The 22075-nt window shown below is 50.2% G+C and overlaps 1 protein-coding gene across 1 annotated transcript; it reads right to left on the bottom strand.

The window, feature by feature from the left end:
• Positions 1-18698: 18698 nt before the first annotated feature.
• Positions 18699-19331, bottom strand: LOC119297194. Its single transcript, XM_037575073.1, has one exon. It carries the CDS (start codon positions 19291-19293, stop codon positions 18910-18912), a length of 384 nt encoding a protein of 127 aa, XP_037430970.1. The 5' UTR covers positions 19294-19331; the 3' UTR covers positions 18699-18909.
• Between the last annotated feature and the right edge of the window lie 2744 nt (positions 19332-22075).

The raw sequence follows: 22075 nt of genomic DNA, 5'->3' as shown, positions 1-22075 counted from the left end.
ACCCGAAGGTCTGAGGTAAACTACTCACACTCCATCAGAGAGGCTATGATGATGTAGAAGCCCTCCGTGATGACGACCCTCTCCGGCGGAGCTCCGGAACAGGCCCCAAGATGGGATCTCGTGGATACAGAAAGTTGCGGCGGTGGAATTAGGTTTTTGGCTCCTGTTCTGTTCGTTTGGGGTACGTAGGTATATATAGGAGGAAGAAGTACGTCGGTGGAGCTCCGAGGGGCCCATGAGGCAGGAGGCGCACCCTAGGGAGGGGCGCGCCCCCACCCTCGTGACCGCCTCTCTGATGCCTTGGCGTAGGGTCCAAGTCTCCTGGATCACGTTCGGTGAGAAAATCACGTTCCCGAAGGTTTCATTTCGTTTGGACTCCGTTTGATATTCCGTTTCTTCGAAACACTGAAATAGGCAAAAAAAGCAGCAATTCTGGGCTGGGCCTCCGGTTAATAGGTTACTCCCAAAAATAATATAAAAGTGGAAAATAATGCCTAATATAGTCCAAAACAGTAGATAATATAGCATGGAGCAATCAAAAAATATAGATACGTTGGAGACGTATCAGCTTGCCGCCGTTCTCGATGACAACCAGTCTCAGGGGCTACTATCTGCATAGGGCACACCTAACATGTGCGGTACTATCAAAAACATACACTATTTCACGTACCTCAAAGCCTTTCAGCAGACTCATAAAGGCTTCATGCAATCCGCTTTCAGTGGATGAAATCCTTTCAATTACCGTACCCAGCAGCGTACGATGCGCTTCTGAGACGGCCGCTTGCCCCAGAAGATCCCTCAGTGCGTCCGACCGCACTCTGTATGGTTTCGGACTCTTGTCATCGCTCTCCTTAGGAGCTGAATACTGAGAATTCCGGGTAGCCAAAGGGTTATCCTCCGGCCTGTGCGGATCAGGAGATACCCTGCGCGACGACACTTCAGGGTCGCCTGCCTCCGGAGGCAGGGTGTCAGGAGGAGGCGTTTCGCTCTCCATCATCTCCGGAAGAAGATCCCCCGAAGACGAACTCTGTCGAGAAGGGCTGCTATCCGGACTACAATTTATAAGCATCGGTTATTGTCTTCAGAAGTAAGGTAGGATATTTTCATTATTAAGTACTTTTTGATTACTTACAGCTCGGTAGAGGGCTGACCCCCGCGCGGACATTGCGCGGCAAGAATACCCTCCGAGGCAGGACCCTCTGGCGAAGATTTCTTCTCCCGTTTGGAAACCTTAGTTTCCGGATCTTCAGAGGTAGTCTTCTTCCTTCCCCGGGGAGAGGGAATGTCAGATTCTTTCCCCTGTTTATCCTCCCTCGCGGAGGCGCTCATCCCCTCGGTTGGGACGAGTAGCAAGTGAGGCCCGCTATCGGCCTCTTTATTCCCCCTTCATCTTCCTTTGAGGGCACTTGATAAGACGCCGGCTCGAGCATTTTGTCCAGTACCGGATTGTCCAAGCCTTCAGGAAGGTGGGCCGGACACCTGATCATCTTCGCCTTTGTTATCTAGTCCTGGTCAAAGAGCGACTTTTTAGAATGATGTCATGATAAACAAAAGGACAGCGGGTTCGGCCATGGGACTACTTACTTGGGTAGCAGGGTGGTTGCAGCTCAAACCCACATCCTCAGTGGTGTCCGGACACTCTATTTGGGGTCCGAAGAACGATTTGTACATCTCTTCGAGCGTCATGCCAAGGAAATGCTGAATATCTCGCGGTCCTTCCGGGTTGAATTCCCACATACGGAGGGGCCGACGTTTGTAAGGACTCGACGAACTTGCATAACTTGCATTACCATAACTAGACTGAAATCTCTCTCAAAGAGATCTCGGATACGGCTCTGCAATATTGGCACGTCCTTTGCTGGACCCCAGCTCAGCCCCCTGCTGATCCATGACATTAGTTGCGATGGGGGCCCGAGCGAAAGGTGGGGGCGGCTACCCACTTGGCACTTCGGGGAGCTGTGATGTAAAACCACTCCCGCTGCCACAATCTGGACACCTCTCGGAAGGAACCCTCTGGCCATGGTGATGAAGCAATGTACCTAGGGTAGGGTCATGGACCTGTCCCAACTGCCCTACCCAAGGACATCTCTAGAACAAATCACCTTTCAATCGACTTGGAGGTGTTCCACTCGACAGACTCGAAGACACTCGACCAAGAAGCAATCACTCGACCAAGATCCAACCACTCGACGGCCAGGAGACCTAAAGGCACTCCGCACGCTAACGGTCGGTTATTAAGTAGCTTTTATGGTCATCATAGCACTTTATTAGGGGCGTTACCAGTAATGCCCGACCTTAATGTATTTAAAACCCTGCACAACTGAGGGCAGGAGGGGTCCGGCGAACTCTATATAAGCCACCCCCTCCTTGGTGTAAAGGGTTCGCACCCCTGTAATTCATACACACATAATCCAGTCGACCGCCTCCGGGCTCCGAGACGTAGGGATATTACTTCCTCTGAGAAGGGCCTGAACTCGTAAACCTCTTTTGCTTACAACTACTTCATAGCTAAGATCTTGCCTCTCCATACCTACCCCCCTACATTACTGTCAGACTTAGAACCACGACAGTTGGCGCTCACCATGGGGCCGGTGTTTTAGCGATTTGTTGGAGGAGTTGCGATCTTTTCCGATCCAAATCATCATGGTTTCTGGCGGAGTTTTGGTGGAGGGCCGCAAGATCCGTCTCGGCGCGCTCATGTTCATCGCCGACGACTCCGCTTGGCTTCAGGAGGCTCCGCTCGACGTGGACGCACTCCCTGTCCGCGGGGCAACGCACTTTCGCGCGTGCGTCCATGGTGTCCTCTTGCGGCAACCGTCAACCCACTATCGGTCGGCTCCTGTGTTCTCCTCCCTCCCTGTTTCCCGCCAGCGCAAGCGCTCCGGTCGGTCGAGACTTCAGCGGTGGGTGAGACACGCGGTGGCACACCAGTCGGCCACCCCTCAAGTCGCGGCGATCAAGCTCGACGAATCCCTCTACATCCTGTTCGACTTGTCGACTGGCTCCGCAGAGACCGCATCCGAGTGCGACAGTAGTGATCCGGCGGCGGAGGTTCTGATGGTCGATGGACCGCCCAGTCCTCCCGGTTTTCCCCGCACCGACAGAGGCATAGGTCGAGGCGACCCATCGCGTCCCCATGAGGAATATCTCCAAGAGCCTCTCACGTTGCTGCAGAGAGAAGAACTTTGTCGCCGGAACATGAATGCACTGCACACTCCTATCGTTGGAGAAACCCCCGAGGCTCGTGCCTTGGAGGACGCGCGCCTGGCAAACTTGGCCGAGCGCACTCGACTGGAGAACCTCCAGCGAGCACTCGACGAGCGTGCGCGATAAGGGGTTCCAGAATCCAGTCGACGTCAGCTCTTTCCACCCCCGCAGGTATATCGAACTCTGATTCAGAATTTAGCAGCTGCAGCCCGTATAGCAGAGTCGATTCAGCCTTCCCAGTGGGAGGCCGGCAGAGGCTTGTTGCAGATCAGAGCGTTACTCCGGGCAGCAGGAGACCAGAACTCCGCTGTTTCTCAGTCGTGGAACAGGATTCATAGCAGATCCGTTGCTCCAGACACAGTCCAGTCGGCTCATAGCCCAAGATCGCCCCCGAGGCGTGAGGGACGTGGGGACCGGCATAATCAGTACGGGAGCCGTGAGGAGTATGATCACCGATTCGATCGTCACGATCGACGTCGAGTGCCCACCCCTCCCCCGAGGAGCGGGTCGTATGTGCCTCGACAGCAGGATGACAGGCGCCCTCATAGTGTTGGGCGAAGGATTCTAGTCAACCCCAGGGAACCAGGCTTTGATGCGAGATCCATTCTCATTCAAGGTTTGGTCGACAGGAAAAGAGCTTATCAAGAAGGTCACGACAGAGATGCACCTACCAGCAGCAGAGTACATGTTTCGGGGCCAGAGTGCTTTAGTAGAGCCATTAGGGCCGCTGTGATTCCTCCCAACTTCAGGTTGGCGACTGGAGTCAGTAAGTTCACTGGTGAGTCCAAGCCCGATACTTGGCTTGAAGACTACCGAGTGGCCATCCAGATTGGCGGTGGCAATGATGAAGTGGCCATGAAGCACCTGCCTCTCATGTTGGAGGGCTCGGCCAGAAAGTGGCTGAATCAGTTAGCACCCAGCAGCATTTACACTTGGGAAGATCTCGCCCGAGTGTTTGTCACCACATTTGTAGGAACATACAAGCGACCAGCAGGGCTGACGGAACTACGGTCTTGCGTGTAGAAGACGAATGAAACTTTGAGGGATTACATCCAGAGATGGATCACGTTACATCACATGGTAGAGAATGTGCCTGACCACCAAGCAGTCCGTGCCTTCAAAGAAGGCATCAAGTACAGAGAACTGAATCTGAAATTCGGTCGAACCGGAGATATGTCTCTGAATCGGATAATGGAGATTTCCACCAAGTACGCTAATGGTGAAGATGAGGATCGACTCAGGAGTGGCAAGCTCAAGTTAGTTGCTCAAGAAACCGGAGGAAATTCCAATCAGAAACAGAAGCGGAAAGCCGAGCCAGCTGCTCCTGGGGAAGCCTTGGTTGTAACTCAAGGAAAATTTAAAGGGAAACCCAAAGGACCTTGGAACCCCAAGAAAGTTAAAGACCAAGACGGAAATGATGTGTTGGATTTGCCATGTCACATCCACACCAAGAAAGATGAAGAGGGTAAGTTCATTTACCCGAAACATACCACTCGATAGTGTTGGCTCTTGATCCAGCAGTTCCAGGGCAAGCAGCCCAAAGATAAGGAAAAGGAGTCGGACAAAGTTGAGGACAAGGAAGACAGTGATGATGGATACCCCCAGGTCAATTCCACCCCGATGATTTTTGCTGATGTTGAAAGCAAAAGTCGACTGAAAGTTATCAACCGTGAGGTGAATATGGTTGCTCCGGCAACACCCAGTTATCTGAAGTGGTCTCAGACTGCCATCACATTCGACCAGTCCGATCACCCAACGCACATTGCCACCCCTGGGAGGCAAGCTTTGGTGGTCGACCCAATTGTCGAAGGCACTCGACTGACCAAAGCCTTGATGGATGGCGGCAGTGGTTTGAACATACTGTATGCTGAGACACTAAAAGGGATGGGCATTCCGATGTCCAGACTCAGTACCAGCAACATGAGTTTCCATGGAGTCATTCCTGGGAAGAAGGCTGAGTCACTCGGCCAGATTGCTCTTGATGTGGTTTTCGGTGATTCCAAGAATTACCGCAATGAAAAGTTGACGTTCGAAGTTGTATATTTCCAGAGTGCTTATCATGCTATTTTGGGCAGGCCGGCTTATGCACGCTTCATGGCTCGACCATGTTATGTGTATCTCAAATTGAAGATGCCTGGTCCCAAAGGTGTGATCACTGTTACGGGCAATCGGAAGAAAGCAGAAGAGTGTTTTCAGAAAGGTTCAAAGATCGTTGATGCTCAGATGGCAGTGGTGGAGCTGCAGGAATACCAGAAGACTGCAGACCCGAGTGATTTGTTGCGATCCAAGAAGCCCGCTACAGAATCGGCTTTTCAGTCGTCTGGCGAAACAAAGCCGGCTCACATTCATCCGACCGATCCCATTGCTGCTCCGACTCATATCTCAACAACACTCGACTCCAAATAGGAAGAAGCGCTCATCCAGTCCCTCCGTGAGAACTGGGACATTTTCGCATGGAAGCCTTCTGACATGCCGGGTGTTCCCAGGGGACTGGCTGAGCACCGCCTACGAGTCGACTCAAAAGTAAAACCTGTCAAAGAACATCTCCGACGGTCCGCCGTCCAGAAGAGAAAGGCTATTGGTGAGGAGGTGGCTCGGCTCTTAGCAGCGGAGTTCATCCGAGAGATCTACCACTCCGAGTGGCTCGCCAACGTTGTCATGGTCCCCAAGAAGGACAAGTCACTTCGCATGTGCATTGACTTTAAACATATCAATCGGGCCTGCCCGAAAGATCATTTTCCTCTCCCCCGCATCGACCAGATAGTCGACTCGACTGCGGGATGTGATCGACTGTCTTTTTTAGACGCCTATTCCGGGTACCATCAGATCCGTCTGTATGGGCCTGACGAGATCAAAACAGCTTTCATCACTCCCTTCGGGTGCTTCTGTTATGTTACCATGCCATTCGGCCTCAAGAATGCCAGAGCCACATTCATGAGGATGATTCAGAAGTGTTTGCTCACTCAAATCAATCGGAATGTGGAAGCATACATGGATGATATTGTGGTCAAGTCACGGAAGGGTTCCGACCTGCTGACTGACCTTGCTGAAACCTTTGCCAACCTCAGGAGGTATGATATCAAGCTTAATCCATCAAAGTGCACATTCGGAGTTCCTGGCGGAAAGTTACTCGGTTTCCTTGTTTCCGAACGGGGAATCGACGCCAATCCGGAAAAGTCGGTACTATACTACGAATGAAAAGTCATGTGCGAGTGCACGACGTCCAGAAGCTTGCTGGTTGCTTGGCCGCTTTAAGTCGATTCATCTCTCGTCTCGGTGAAAAGGCATTGCCTCTTTACCGATTAATGAAGAAGTCAGACAAGTTCGAGTGGACTCCTGAAGCTGATGCAACGTTTGCAGAGCTCAAAGCTCTGCTCTCCACCCAGCCGGTGCTTGCTGCCCCAATCAGCAAAGAGCCTTTGCTGCTTTACATCACAGCCATGGGACAAGTCGTCAGTACGGTACTTACGGTCGAGCGGGAAGAAGAAGGAAAAGCCTTCAAAGTTCAGCGCCCAGTATATTATATTTCTGAAGTTTTGACCCCGTCGAAGCAAAGATATCCTCATTATCAGAAGCTTGTATATGGGATTTATATGACCACAAAGAAGGTTGCTCACTACTTCTCTGATCATTCCATTATAGTCGTCAGCGACGCTCCATTGTCAGAGATCCTGCACAATAGAGATGCAACTGGTCAAGTGGCAAAATAGGCGATTGAACTCCTTCCTCTAGATATCAAGTTTGAGGCAAAGAAAGCTATCAAGTCCCAGGCAATAGCAGATTTCGTCGTCGAGTGGATTGAACAGCAACTGCCGACTCAGGTTCACTCGGAGCATTAGACCATGTTCTTCGACGGTTCCAAAATGTTGAATGGTTCCGGTGCCGGGGTATTATTGGTCTCCCCCCAAGGAGATAAGCTCAGATATGTCCTTCAAATCCACTTTGATTCCTCCAATAACGAGGCAGAATATGAAGCACTTTTATATGGGTTGCGCATGGCCATTTCACTCGGCGTCCGTCGCCTCATGGTCTATGGCGACTCAGATTTGGTGGTTAATCAGGTGATGAAGGAGTGGGACGTCAGAAGTCCAGCCATGACTGGTTATTGCAATGCAGTGAGAAAGCTGGAGAAAAAATTCGAGGGGTTAGAACTTCATCACATACCCCGACTGAAAAATCAAGCAGCTGATGATTTGGCAAAAATAGGTTCCAAAAGAGAAGCCATTCCCAGCAATGTGTTTTTGGAACACATCCACACACCATCAGTTCAAGAGGATCCCTTCACTAAAGAGGCCCCGCAGCCAAAAAGTGCCATGGATCCGACTGAAGTTGAAGTTCCAGCTGTGGTCGACCTGATCATGGAAGTCTTGGTCATCACTCCCGACTGGACAATACCATACATCGCGTACATCCTAAGGAAAGAACTCCCAGACGACGAAGAAGAGGCTTGAAAAATCGTCCGTCGATCCAAGGCCTTTACAGTCATAAAGGGACAATTATATAGAGAAAGCGCGACTGGAGTCAGTCAGAAGTGTATAACACCAGAAGAAGGTCTGATGATCCTTGATGATATCCACTCGGGGACCTGTGGTCATCATGCGTCCTCTCGGACCATTGTGGCTAAAGCATACCGAGCAGGATTCTACTGGCCAAGAGCGAATGAAATGGCGAAAGAGATAGTCGACAAATGTGAAGGATGTCAGTATTACTCCAATATGTTGCACAAGCCCGCGCCAGCCCTGAAAACCATTCCACTCGTCTGGCCCTTCGCTGTTTGGGGGCTGGACATGGTTGGACCACTGAGAACGGGCAGGAGCGGCTTCACTCATGTGCTAGTAGCAGTCGACAAGTTCACCAAATGGATTGAAGCTAAGCCTATCAAGAATCTTGATGCTTGCACTGCTATCAGTTTCATCAGAGAGTTGATATTCAGATATGGAGTTCCGCACAACATCATCACTGACAATGGGTCAAACTTCGATTCCGACAAATCCAGGGCCTTTTGCACCTCTCAGAGCACACGAGTCGACTACGCTTCGGTCGCTCACCCCCAGTCGAATGGACAAGTGGAAAGAGCAAACGGCTTAATTCTCACAGGACTGAAACCTCGATTGATGCGCGATCTCAAGAACACAGCAGGTGCATGGGTCGAAAAGCTTCCATCAGTTCTTTGGGGATTGAGGACAACCCCGAACCGATCGACCGGAAGAATCCCATTCTTTCTGGTCTACAGGGCCGAAGCAGTTTTGCCGAGTGACCTGCTTCACAACGCACCCCGAGTCGAGCTCTACTCTGAAGATGAAGGAGAACAAGCCCGGCAGGACGCAGTCGACCTTCTGGAAGAAGAAAGAGAAATGGCCATGATCCGATCGACCATCTATCAGCAAGACTTGCGTCGATTCCATGCCAGAAATGTGAAGAGTCGAGCCTTCCAAGAAGGAGACTTGGTCCTCCTAGTGGATCAACAGAAACCACACAAACTCGCTCCTACTTGGGAAGGTCCCTTCATAGTCACCAGAGTCCTCCACAATGGAGCGTACCACCTTTATAATGTCGATCGCCAAATTGATGAGCCACGAGCCTGGAATGCGGAGCTGCTCCGCCCCTTTTATACTTGAATTCTCACTCAGATGAGATGTAATAAGAAAAACTTCTGTAGTTTATTTATCAAAGAAAAGAGCGTTATAATTTTCCCAGTGATTGTTATTGTTTTTGTTTGCGTGGGAAATCCCCCAGCGGGTGGCTTAGCTGCGAATCCGTTTCGCCTAAGTTTGTAAAAATAATTTTCTACTGAGTGGTGAGCCAACCTTCCACTCGGGGGCTTAGCTGCGAACCCGTTTCGCCTAAGTATTTGAAAATCCTACCGAGTGGTGAGCCAGCCTCCCACTCGGGGGCTTAGCTGCGAACCCGTTTCGCCTAAGTATTTGAAAATCCTACCGAGTGGTGAGCGACCCTCCCACTCGGGGGCTTAGCTGCAGTCCAGTACTCGCCTAAGTATTTGAAAATCCTACCGAGTGGTGAGCCAGCCTCCCACTCGGGGGCTTAGCTGCAAACCAGTACTCGCCTAAGTATTTGAAAATCCTACCGAGTGGTGAGCGACCCTCCCACTCGGGGGCTTAGCTGCAGTCCAGTACTCGCCTAAGTATTTGAAAATCCTACCGAGTGGTGAGCGACCCTCCCACTCGGGGGCTTAGCTGCAGTCCAGTACTCACCTAAGTATTTGAAAATCCTACCGAGTGGTGAGCGACCCTCCCACTCGGGGGCTTAGCAGCAGTCCAGTACTCTCCTAAGTATTTGAAAATCCTACCGAGTAGTGAGCGACCCTCCCACTCGGGGGCTTAGCTGCAGTCTAGTACTCGCCTAAGTATTTGAAAATCCTACCGAGTGGTGAGCCAGCCTCCCACTCGGGGGCTTAGCTGCAGTCCAGTACTCGCCTAAGTACGAAACACATCTCAATACTCAAGGACGACGAGGTGCGGGTCGACTGCCACCTTCTCCTTTGGAGCTTCGCCACAAATACAACGTGCGCTCCATCCCACTCTGCAGGATGACGAGGTGCAGGTCGACTTCAACCTTCTCCTTCGGAGCTGCGCCACAAATACAACGCGCTCCATCCCTATCCGCAAGGACGACGAGGTGCAGGTCAACTACCACCTTCTCCTTGGGAGCTTCGCCACAAATACAACGTGCGCTCCATCCCACTCTGCAAGGACGACGAGGTGCAGGTCGACTGCCACCTTCTCCTTGGGAGCTTCGCCACAAATACAACGTGCGCTCCATCGCCGACCCGCAAGGACGACGAGGTGCAGGTCGACTGCTACCTTCTCCTTCGAAGCTGCGCCACAAATACAAAAGTTGTCTCGAGTGAACAACGAGTTCCACTCGACGGAGGATTCATGAAGATATTCAACGATAAACCAAGTTCAGATAAATCCTAAAGGTTCCGGACCACGATCGAAGTGCTCGGGCATTCAGCCCAAAAGAGTTTAACGGTTACAAAAACCACTCAGCATTCCGAGGCAAATTTAAGGTGGGGCATAAAAGTTTGTTCACTCCGCAGGAGGAGGACTGGTAGGCTCGACGAACTCGTCCAGGTCAACGCCGTCGGTGATCCGAGTAGCTGCAGCGATGAAAGTCTCCATAAAAGATCAGAAGTCATGCTTCTGGGTGTTGGCGACCTTGATTGCTGCCAGCTTATCTGGTCGCACCTCCTTGCAGTGGACATGAACCAAAGACAGAGCCACATCAGCACCACACCGGGCAGAAGATTTCTTCCACTCCTGCACTCGATCAGGGATCTCGTTAAGTCGAGTCACCAGGGACTCAAGATCATTCTGGAGCATGGCCTCTGGCCAAAGTGCCGTGTCGATCCGTGATGTGGCGACCTTCAGTCGACCCAAGTAGTCCATAATACCGTCGATGCGGGATTCCAGTCGGAGCAGATTCATGGCCGTTTCATCTTTCACGGGAGAATTGATTGGGTCCAAACCTGGCTCAATCCGCCCAGTCTCCTCCTCGAAGTTCTGGAAAAACTCTGCATTCACGATCCAAGGATAAGTCAATTTTCGTACGCTGAGTCGACAAAAAACATCAGTCGGAACAAAATGTGTACCTTCAAGCTTGATGAACAGCTTCTTGGCAAGGCTCCTCAGATAGCTCTCCAGATCGTCCCTCCTGCGAGCGATGCCTTCCATCTTCTTGTACAGGTTGACATTGTCCTTCTTCAAGCGCGTGCACTCCTTGTTGGCTTCGTTCAGAGCAGATTTCATCTTGGTGTTCTCTTCTTCCAACTGGACGACCGAAGCCAGTTTCTGTTCAGCCAGAGCAGTTCTGTCGTCAGCTTCCTTTTGAGCAGCAGCCAAATCCTGATCCTTCTTCGCCAGAGCTTCTCTCAGTTTTTCTAGAAAGAAATGGTGCTTGATTCAGAAAGAGCAGAAGGGTACTCAAGCCTAAGACAAACCAGTCGACAAGCTCGTCTTACCATTGGCGTCGTCCTTGGCCTTTTGCAGCTCTGTCTTGGCCAATTCCAAGTCAAGGTTCAGTTGGATCTGCTGTTTCTCCAAGTCAGCAAAGCGAGATCCAAGATCACAAGATTTCTGCAATCAGGGAGGAGAAGTTACTTTACAGCAAAAAATGACAAAGACAAATACGAAGACTATGGTCGACTGCCCGCAGTACACCATAGTCTCGGGGACTACACCCAGTGGGTGCACTTTGCGTGCCCCCACCGGTTATGATCCCACTCGACCGGCCCGCCGGAGTCGAGTGCAGGGAGTAAAAAAAGGGGAGAGAAAGAAGAACTCAGACCACAGTCGACTGCCAGTAGTCGACCGCGGTCTCGGGGACTACACCCAGTGGGTGCACTTGGCGTGCCCCCACCGGTTCTGATCCCACTCGCCCAGCCCGAGCAGAAGAGACAAACTACCAGTTCGGTTTACACTCGACGCGGCCAGACCACATCGAGCGAAAGAATCAAAATACAAAGACTACAGTCGACTGCCAGCAGTCCACCGTAGTCTCGGGGACTACACCCAGTGGGTGCACTCAACGTGCCCCCACTAGTTCAAAAATTCAATCGACGCACCCAGTGGGTGTACAGATGTAAAGATTTTCGGAAAGAGAGTCTTGAGATAGCATATCCTAACAGAACAAGCGGCGACCAACTAACCTGAACGTTGCTTTGGAGAGCCGAGCTGGCGTCGTAGGCGGCCTGACTGGCGTCCCGCACCGTCTTCATCTTCTCCATCATAATGCCCGCCTGGCGTATGGCTTCCTTGGCAGCATTCAGTTTGTCCTCTGGGACATGATGGGTCGCAAAAACTGAAGGTGGGTCGACAGGGGCCTGAGCAGTCGACGAAGAAGGCAAGGCACTCAACAATGGCACGGCGAAGGTAACAGAGCCCCGATTGGCATCACCAGCGTCCTGAACGACTGGTTCCGCCCTCGGCGTCGACTGTGGCACCTTCCTTGCAGTAGCTTGCCTATTTTTCCTCGTCAAAGGCCTCTCGGGCTCTTCATCATCATCATCGGGGAGGTCAATAATGTTAGGAGCTGTTCAAAGTTCAATCGCCAAAATCACATCACCCAATGGTACACATTGCAGTTGAGTTGACCAAATAAAGACAGAATGGCAGAAGTCATACCCAGATTGGAAGTGACCGCATCCTCCATTACCTCATCATCGTCCCTGTAAGCTGAGGTCCCGGAAGTAGCAGCGCTGCCAGTTCCAAAGTTCGTCCGGTTAAATCAAGAAAAACAAACAGCACGGGGCGTCGAGTGAGTACAAAGGGAGACACTCACGCAGAAGCGACGGGGATGTCAATCTTAATCTTCGGCAACGCCTTCCGAGGCTTCGGCTCTGCAACTTTGGGATGCTTTGACACTTTTTCAGTTGGAGTTGGCGAAGAGGTCCGAGGACGCTTTGAAGACTGACCAGCCTGAGCAATCGCCTTTTCACGGGCGCTCGGTCGTTCTTGGTCAAGCTTGGACCGCCTCTCCCTGCGAGGAGGCGACTCGACTTCTTCTTCATCACTTGAGTCGTCGCTTTCTTCGTCCCCTTCACCGTTAGAATCCCATTCGCCACTGTCGCCGCCGCTCGCCTCTCCTTCCGGGTCCTGCTCTTGCTCTCCGTTGGGCATTGAATACATTTCGATAAGGGCCTGAAAGAAAGCAGGGAGAACAAAGTCAGTCGACGCAGTATAGGCAGCTGCGCGAGTGAATTCAGATTACAATCAAAAGCTCAGAATCGGACCTTCTCTGGTACATGGGACTGGTCGAATGGAGGAACTCTCCTGGCTCCCCTGGGTTGTCCTTGTTTCCGGTCATGCCCGACAGCCACTTCTCCAGTGTGTCGTCATCGACCTCCTCCGGGTGAATCCGAGTGGAGTCGTCAAGACCCGAATACATCCACATCGGATGGTCTCGGGCTTGAAGAGGCTGGATGCGCCGCTGAAGGAAAACCTCCAGGAGATCCATACCGGTGACCCCGTCACGGATAAGCTGGACCACTCGTTCGACCAGCACCCTAACTTGCGCCTTCTCCTCCGGGAGCACCTACAAAGAGGAGGGTTTCCTCACTCGGTCCATGGTAAAAGGAGGGAGGCCAGTCGACTGGCCTGGCGTCGACTGGTCTTTGCAGTAAAACCAGGTCGACTGCCATCCGCGAACCGAGTCGGGAAGAATCATGGCTGGAAAGGAACTTTTCTCTCTCATCTGAACACCAAGACCCCCACACATCTGAATCACTTGTGTTCTCTCGTCACTCGGATTGGCCTTTTTCACCATCTGAGAACGACAGGTGAAAATGTGCTTGAAAAGACCCTAGTGAGGCCGATAACCCAAGAAATTCTCGCACAAAGACACGAAAGCAGCGAGATACACGATTGTGTTGGGAGTGAAGTGGTGGAGTTGTGCCCCAAAGAAATTCAGAAATCCCCGAAAGAAAGGGTGAGGAGGCAAGGAAAATCCACGGTCGACGTGGGTGGCAAGGAGAACGCGCTCACCCTCCCGAGATTGCGGCTCAGACTCCTTCCCCGGAAGCCGCGCCGATCCATGGGGGATCAACCCTCCTTCGGCTAGGTCGTCGAGGTCTTCTTGGCGGATCGCCGAGCGGATCCAGTCGCCCTGGATCCAGCCCTTTGGCAGGCCAGCTCGCGAGGAAGATCCACCCCGACTGGTCGCCTTCCCCTTCGCCTTTGTCGTCGCCTTCTTCGCCCGCTCCAGAGCCGCCGTCTTCTCCTTCCCCATCGTCGCCGGCGAGACGCGTACGGAGGGGCAGCGCTAGGGCGAGAGCGAGCGCGACGAAGAAGCTTGAAGAGAAGAAGAGGGAATGGGAACGCACTGTTCAAGAAACCCCCGTCCGACGCCTTATATGAGGTCGCTTCCAAGTGGCTGACTGGTAGGCCCGGGCAGTCCTGTCAAATCCCGTAACAATCGCGCGCGCGATACGTGGCAAAAAAGGTGGCGCAGAGATCGAGGCGGCTCCACCCTATTGCATCCGATTACTGCGGCCTCCCCCGTCCCGCGCGCTTCCCAAAATCCGAATCACGCGAAATCTGCGGGCAGCAGAACAACTTGCCAGACGGAAGATCTCCTCCACGCCGTCACTCGGAGCCTTTCAAGTAAAGAAACTCATTCGACAAGAAACTAAGAATGGATCAAGGCAACTGAAAAGGAAGTTGATGTCACCACTCAGGTTCATTGATCCGAAACGAGATATGCTCATGGCATGAAAAATGAGTCGGAGAAGTTCTCAACTCCTTCCCCACTCAAACCTCGATCCATTCGGGGGCTAATGATGAAGCTATGTACCTAGGGTAGGGTCATGGACCTGTCCCAACTGCCCTACCCAAGGTCATCTCTAGAACAAATCACCTTTCAATCGACTTGGAGGTGTTCCACTTGACAGACTCGAAGACACTCGACCAAGAAACAATCACTCGACCAAGATCCAACCACTCGACGGCCAGGAGACCTAAAGGCACTCCGCACGCTAACGGTCGGTTATTAAGTAGCTTTTATGGTCATCATAGCACTTTATTAGGGGCGTTACCAGTAACGCCCGACCTTAATGTATTTAAAACCCTGCACAACTGAGGGCCGGAGGGGTCCGACGAACTCTATATAAGCCACCCCCTCCTCAATGTAAAGGGTTCGCACCCCTGTAATTCATACACACATAATCCAGTCGACCGCCTCCGGGCTCCGAGACGTAGGGCTATTACTTCCTCCGAGAAGGGCCTGAACTCGTAAACCTCTTGTGCTTACAACTACTCCATAGCTAAGATCTTGCCTCTCCATACCTACCCCCTACATTACTGTCAGACTTAGAACCACGACACATGGAGCATCAGCAATTTTGCTTATTAAGTCACCTCCGCACTCTGTGTGCCGCCCCTCGATCATTTTCGGCTTCACATCGAAGGTCTTGAGCCACAGGCCGAAGTGAGGGGTAATGCGGAGGAAGGCCTCACATATGACAATAAATGACGAGATGTGAAGAAGGGAATCCGGGGCCAGATGATGGAAATCCAGCCTATAATAGAACATAAGACCCCTAACAAAGGGATCCAGAGCGAGGCCTAGTCCTCGAAGGAAGTGAGAGATGAACACGACACTCTTGGTGGGTTCGGGAGTAGGGATGACCTGACCTCGAGTGGCAGCCTATGCAAAATTTCGGCGGTCAGATATCTGGCCTCTCTCAGCTTTTTGATGTCCTCCTCTGTGACAGAGGAAGGCATCCACCGACCTTGAAGGTTGGATCCGGACATGGTTGAAGGTCCGAAGCGCCTGGCCTGAGCCTTGGGTGTTGGAACTCGAGGCGGGGAAAGGATTCGATTGAGCACGAGGGGAAAAAAGGACAGGCCCCGCCCTCTTTATAAAAGAGTTGAATGTCAAGCGTCCTCCTTGTGGCCGTTTGGGACTTACCTAAGATTTAGGAGTCATACCAACAGGCACGATTGAATTACCCACGTCCGTATTGATGAGAATCCCGTAATAAGGGGGACACGATCTCTGCTTTGACGAGACGTGTCAGAAAAACCGCCTCGCAATATGCGCAGCGCTGGTTGAGAAAAAAATGGTTTAGATAAAGACCGGGCCATGACGTGATGTCGTGCTGTCAAAACATGACAGCAGATTAGATTTATGGAAATATTATTCTCTCTACGGTGGGGTCTGGAACTTGTTTTGCAGAGCCGGACACTATCCTTGAGTTCAAAATTTTCTATGGAGTATTCGGAGGAGGAACCCGCCTTGCAATGTCGAAGACAATACTGCGCGTCGGACTCGTCGTCATTGAAGCCTGGTTCAGGGGCTACTGAGGGAGTCCTGGATTAGGAGGTCTCCGGACAGCCGGACTATATCCTTTGGCCGGACTGTTGGACTATGAAGATGCAAGATTGAAGACTTTGTCCCGTGTCCGGATGGAACTCTCCTTGGCGTGGAAGGCAAGCTAGGCAATACGGATATGCAAATCTCCTCCCTTGTAACCGACCTTGTGTAACCCTAACCCCCTCCGGTGTCTATATAAACCAAAGGGTTTGGTCCGTAGGACAAGATACAATGATATCATAGGCTAGCTTCTAGGGTTTAGCCTCTACGATCTCGTGGTAGATCAACTCTTGTAATACTCATATCATCAAGAACAATCAAGCAGGACATAGGGTATTACCTCCATCAAGAGGGCCCGAACCTGGGTAAACATCATGTCCCCTGCCTCCTGTTACCATCCGCCTTAGACGCACAGTTCGGGACCCCCTACCCGAGATCCGCCTGTTTTGACACCGACAGTCTTCCTCTGGCTTGTCGATTTAGATCAGTATTGGCCCACGGCTCGTCTTGCCCGTCATGGGCTTCCAGATGCATCTGCATGCGTCCTATGCGACCAGGAGGAAGAAACAATTCAACATCTCGTCGTTGGCTCTATGGTTTCTCGTATTACTTGGCACGACATGCTTTCCTCGCGCCGCCTCGCTATTCAACCATCTAATGGGTCCCTCGACTTCTATGGCTGGTGGACTTTGGCCATGCACGACTCCTCGGCCAGCCACCGCAAGGGCCTCCCCTCCTTGATCGCTCTAACAGGATGGACTATCTGGATGCACTGCATGTGTGCACTAAACCCGGGCAAACATTGGGCCGGGCCGGGTTTTGGGCCGGGCTTGTAAAAGCCCAACCTTCATTTCTCAAGCTTGAGCCCGACCCGAAGCCCAAAATACTCTCTATTTTCAAGCCTGAGCCTGGCCCGAAATCAAGCCCGAATTCCGAACGCCCGGCCCAAACGCTGTTTTTTAGTGTACGCACATACAAGCCTGGTCCGAACCCCGAAAGCCCGGTGTGAAATACCAAAATATTGAAGCCCGAGCCCGGCCTGAACTATCTTTCGGGCTGCAAAACAAGGCCCGAGCCTGGCCTGAACCTTGGGAGGCGCCACACTATCTCACACCCACCCGATCTACAATATATATCCTCTATCAATGCAATGATATGCTTCGTGTGTATTCGCGAAAAAGAAAAAAAAAGATTCTGGTTTAAGGGTCTATTTAGGACACATCTAGATGTGACATAGTTATGTCACATCTAACCTGATGTCCACTATGTTTATGGTATATTTTTTTTATCTTAGTTTTTTGTTTTTGTTCCTTATTGTTGTGTTATTTGTGGAAGCTTAGATGTGACATCCTGATAAAACATCTAGATGTGAATTAGACAAATTGATGGTTTAAGTGATACTGTATAGCATGAAAGATTATGGTCTAATTTACCGTGTACGATACGGCGTTAATCGCCATATTATTCGTGCAAATGATGGAGAGAGGAACTAAGCTTCATCGTGGATGCTTGGAACCTAATTAAAGAGTTGATGGGCACACGCGCGCATGCCGATCGACCTCTCCAACGATCGCAACCTTCCCTGTCCGCTATCCCTCCGTGCGCATGATTCCCCTGGCGCGAGGGCGCCGTCGGCCCACCGTCGGGCGGACACGCCGCACCCGACGATGCCCGCGCTCCCCGACCAACGTACGTGTCCCCGGCCTCCCTCCAGCATCGCATCGCATCCCGAACCACTTGTCTGCTCAACACTGTCTGGCTTGGCTGGCCCTTCATCTTCAGTCAGACGACCAAGGCTCAACTGAACTGCCTGACCTCTCTAGTCTAGTCTAGACAGAGAACAGCGTGTGCGTGTGGCCGTCAGACAAAGGCTACCTCCTCCTGATAGTATCTCGTGGTTTCAGACTCACTTTGATGCTGCTTTGTCGTGTCGGGCTCTGACTCTGACAGAGGTTTCAGTGCTGTAACTAATTTTTTCTAGGGTGAGCAAGCAGCTGACAGACAAGAGTATATATCTATCCTTTGCGGGCCGGCAGGGCAGGTAACATCGATTTCTGTGTGCTGATCTATCGAGTGCACTCACATGCGTTTGGTCGACGGGCGATCAGTTAACTTGCTAAATCAGCCTTGTTCAACGAATAAAACCTGCTAAATCAGCCAAAATCTCAATTAGCAAAACGAGCACGATCTAGGACCTCAAAACCAACGTAGCTTTCACAAGGTTAGGTGGTAGTGCTCATTGTCTTCCAAGACTAAGAGCCAACACAACAGCCGCCGATGACCGATGTTGTGCCGTATTCGTATAGGGGCGTGGAGCACCCTGTATATTTTCTGTAAGATATACTCTCTTAACTCTTGGGAAGTTTCTCTCATGCATGTTCATATATACTACTCCCTCTGACCCATAATATAAGAGTGTTTTTAACGTTAAGTAAAAAAAACTGCACACCCATAATGACCTTAATCAGTAAGCCGGGAGAATCAGTGAGACCGGCGTTCATTTCTCCGGAACACAAAACGTCAGCGCCCAGCTTTAATTCAGCAGTTTCTTCAGAGCACGGGATTATATTAAACGCACGTACCCACTACCCAGTACTGATTAATTGTTCCAGGAACCGATCGATCGACCGATTTGACAGAGAAAAGCGTAACAGTTGATCGATGTTACCATCACTACTTTCAATCACATGTCAACAGCGATGATCAACCGAAACAACTTTGAAACATTTACAAATGAGAACGAGGGATTTTGATTATTAATCAAATAATAATTAGCTAGTCTGCCGTAATTATGCATCGATCCGGCGATGCAAACTCGTAAGTGGATCGGACGGATTGATCAAGATCAATCGGATCCTGCTGTAATCTACTCTAGCTCGCAGGCGGGGCGGGTGCAGCCGTGCAGTTGTTGGCGCCGCAGCCGCAGGTGCGTGGGGTGAAGGCGCAGGTCCCGAACGGCTTGCCGGGGAGGTTGCAGTTGATGCCGTAGCAGCACTGGGTGTCCACGCATGACGAGCCGTTGTTCCCCGCCGGGCAGCACCGGCACCCCATGCACAGCTGGAACGGCTCGAACGCCTCCGATGCCGCCGGCCGGTACACCGCGGTCTGCACCGGCGCATACCCCTCCGGTGATGCCATCCTCGCTCCGCCCGTGCCAGCAAGCCTGGCCACGGCTCCTCCATGGGCAGCATGGTGGGCGGCATGGAGGAGGAGCAGGAGGAGCGCGACCCTGGCGAGAGGGGCGGACGCAGCCATCGCTACTGGCGGCTTGGAAGTTTTCGCTGGGGAATGAGGTGGGTTTGGCAAGATGGCAACACCATCCCACGTACTAGAACAATATATATGCGTGGAAAAGCCGTATGTAGAAGTTTTTTTTTCTTACGATGTAATGAAAGGAAACGCAAACACATCAAACAAAATAAACTGCCAACTACCCATAAAAAAATTAAATAAATAAACTGCCAACTAATCTTTTTTTTTTTTTTTGCGGCTAACTGCCTAAGCCTTTATTTTTGAGAAAAACTGCCTAAGCCTTGAGTGGTCTTAGAACTGCCAACTAATCTAAGACCACTCGCCCGTCAAAAAAATATATTCTAAGACCACTCAAGATTTACATATATATAGAGTATCGATATAGATTAAGCCTTGAGTATAGTGCATTGCAAACCTTGTTTAGTCATTAAAACATTACACCTGGTAGACAAAAATTGATATAGATTACCCCTATATGGATAGGTGTTTAGTCATTTTGTCCTATTTTCTAGCCGGTTGTGGCTATGAGTTTACTGTGTTTTATTTTTTTTCTCTTTGCTCCATTTGCGAGTTGTACTGGGATTGCGGACCTTGTTACTTGTTTGCTCTTTTTAATAATACGGCTGCATGCATCTTTCAGATGCAGAGGCCGGAGGTAATCCTCCTTTAAAAAAACAATATAAAAAGAGCGAGTTACGGAGATGCAACGAATCTCACCCGTTTGAACGTATCAATTATCTATGTTGCTCCGGTGTTTTAGGGCTAAACATGTTTAGTGTGTTGTTAATACCATCCTAATATAAACTTCGATGCTAACCACGTAATTATATATTACCTAATATCAACGTGCAATCGGTATCTTTCCTCTTTCCTGATATTAACGTGCAATACAATTAATATCCTTTTCAATGTAACATGTTAATTAGAGTATATTCTACCTAATATCACCGTGAAATCAATTTTTCTGTATTAACGTGTAATGTTTTTTAGGGGTATTGACGTGTAATGTTAATATTATCTTTTCTGATATGTAGTGCATTGCACGATAGAATTACTAGTAATATATGTAGCACCCCTTTTGCGAGAGAACAAAGTCTTAACAAACTACAACGAAATCAAACTCTAAAACCTTTTTAGCCTACCATGAATTGTATCTATAATTCAAGAATTGGAATTCATAACTGTAAACCCAATTCTACTAGCCCGACATCTCACTTAGCTATTTATTTCTCTTGTGCCTTCCCGATGGTTAGGGTGCCTACCAGGCTACCACATGCTAATGAAGTGCACAACCACTGCCTACATCGGCGACGACGTTGCGGTAACACTGGTGAAGGTAGTATGCCATGTTGGAGGTGGAGCACTGGAGAATGTCAGGGAGGCACAGTCGTTGGTGTCGGAGATGCAATGAGGAGGAGTACTGCGGTGGAGGGGATCAAATCTAGGCAGAGTAATGGATGGAGAGTTTGATGGTGATGTGGATTGCAACCACATGATGCGGCGTAATAGATCCGAGCGGCACTGCTGGAGGGAACATGGGCGACATAGGTGGACTGCGTAGGTGAGAGAGAGAGAGAGAGGGAGAGAGAGAGAGGGAGGGAGGGAGAGAGAGATGAACGTGGTTGAGAATTAGTTTGGGGATAGAAAACAACGAGAGGAACTAGTGGGATTTGGCTGCAAAAAAAAATGCAAAAGGTTACATGGGACGAGGGATTTCACTCGGATGTCTATAACCGCGGGACTAAAGACGAAGAAGCAACGGTGCTGATAGGAGTGTTTCACTTAACATTTAGATACGTTCATTCACTTCGGGTTGAAAGGGGTTTCATCTCAAACGGGTTGAGTCAGATGATTGCGTTCGAAACTCGATCACGTTGCAACTCACACCATCAATACCTGCTCCTCCATTTTACAGTTTTTTTTGCATGAAAAACTTGGATTGGCACTGCACGTATAATCTAGGGTTTTGGAAAGCAACGGATTTCCAAGTGGCACTCCAATTTCTTTTATATAACAACAGAATTCTTGTGCAATGTGCATTAAAGATAGCTAACTAATTGAAAATGTCATGGTTACACCTATTAGATAATTCAAAATATGTTGTTAAATAGTTAAAAGTTATCGAAAAGCATGTGAACCAACCAGTAGTTAGATGGTTAGGAGGGTGGTGGTACCCTCGGTCCACCACGATCAAACCTTAAGTTTGACGCTTTGTTGCCTCATTAATGCGGATTGTTCTTTAAGTGGGAGATGACGTTTTCGCCTAACGTTGGCGGTGACTTCATCAATCTTAAAGCTCCGCAATTCCAATCGGATGTGAGTGTGTCTGGTTGTGTAAATGTATGCATGTATATATCTGCATTGTAATCGATGTTTCTAGAAATGCAATAGTGTGTGTACACGCACAACAAAACGAGTCATGTATTACAGGCAGGTTGATAAAGCTTCTGGAACAAAAACATCGATCCATAAAGGAGAAAAGAAAATGGAATAGGAATGAAGGCTAAAAGGTGCAACGTTTCGAAAAGTTATATGGCCATGAAGCAATTGATTGAGCAGCCGTTGTGCGTGCCAGTTAATGAGAGTGACTGATGTTTCGTTGCGTCAATGAAGGGGAATATCTTCCTATTTTGTAAGGACTACTCCCTCCGTTTCAAATTACTCATCGTGGTTTTAATTCAAAAGTAATTTGGAACGGAGAGAGAACCATGTATTGATTTGCCTCATTAAAATCGCATTCATACGAAATAAACATACATCTATTTTCAGTACAAATATACTCTCT

The sequence above is a fragment of the Triticum dicoccoides genome, chromosome 5A, assembly GCF_002162155.2.
Source record: "Triticum dicoccoides isolate Atlit2015 ecotype Zavitan chromosome 5A, WEW_v2.0, whole genome shotgun sequence".
In the NCBI taxonomy this organism is placed as follows: Eukaryota; Viridiplantae; Streptophyta; class Magnoliopsida; order Poales; family Poaceae; genus Triticum; species Triticum dicoccoides.
This window is presented reverse-complemented; position numbering and strand designations above follow the sequence as displayed.

What these genes read in the sequence shown, in the direction of transcription:
- LOC119297194 (XM_037575073.1), bottom strand. Translation starts at nt 19,293, where the DNA reads ATGGCTGCGTCCGCCCCTCTCGCCAGGGTCGCGCTCCTCCTGCTCCTC.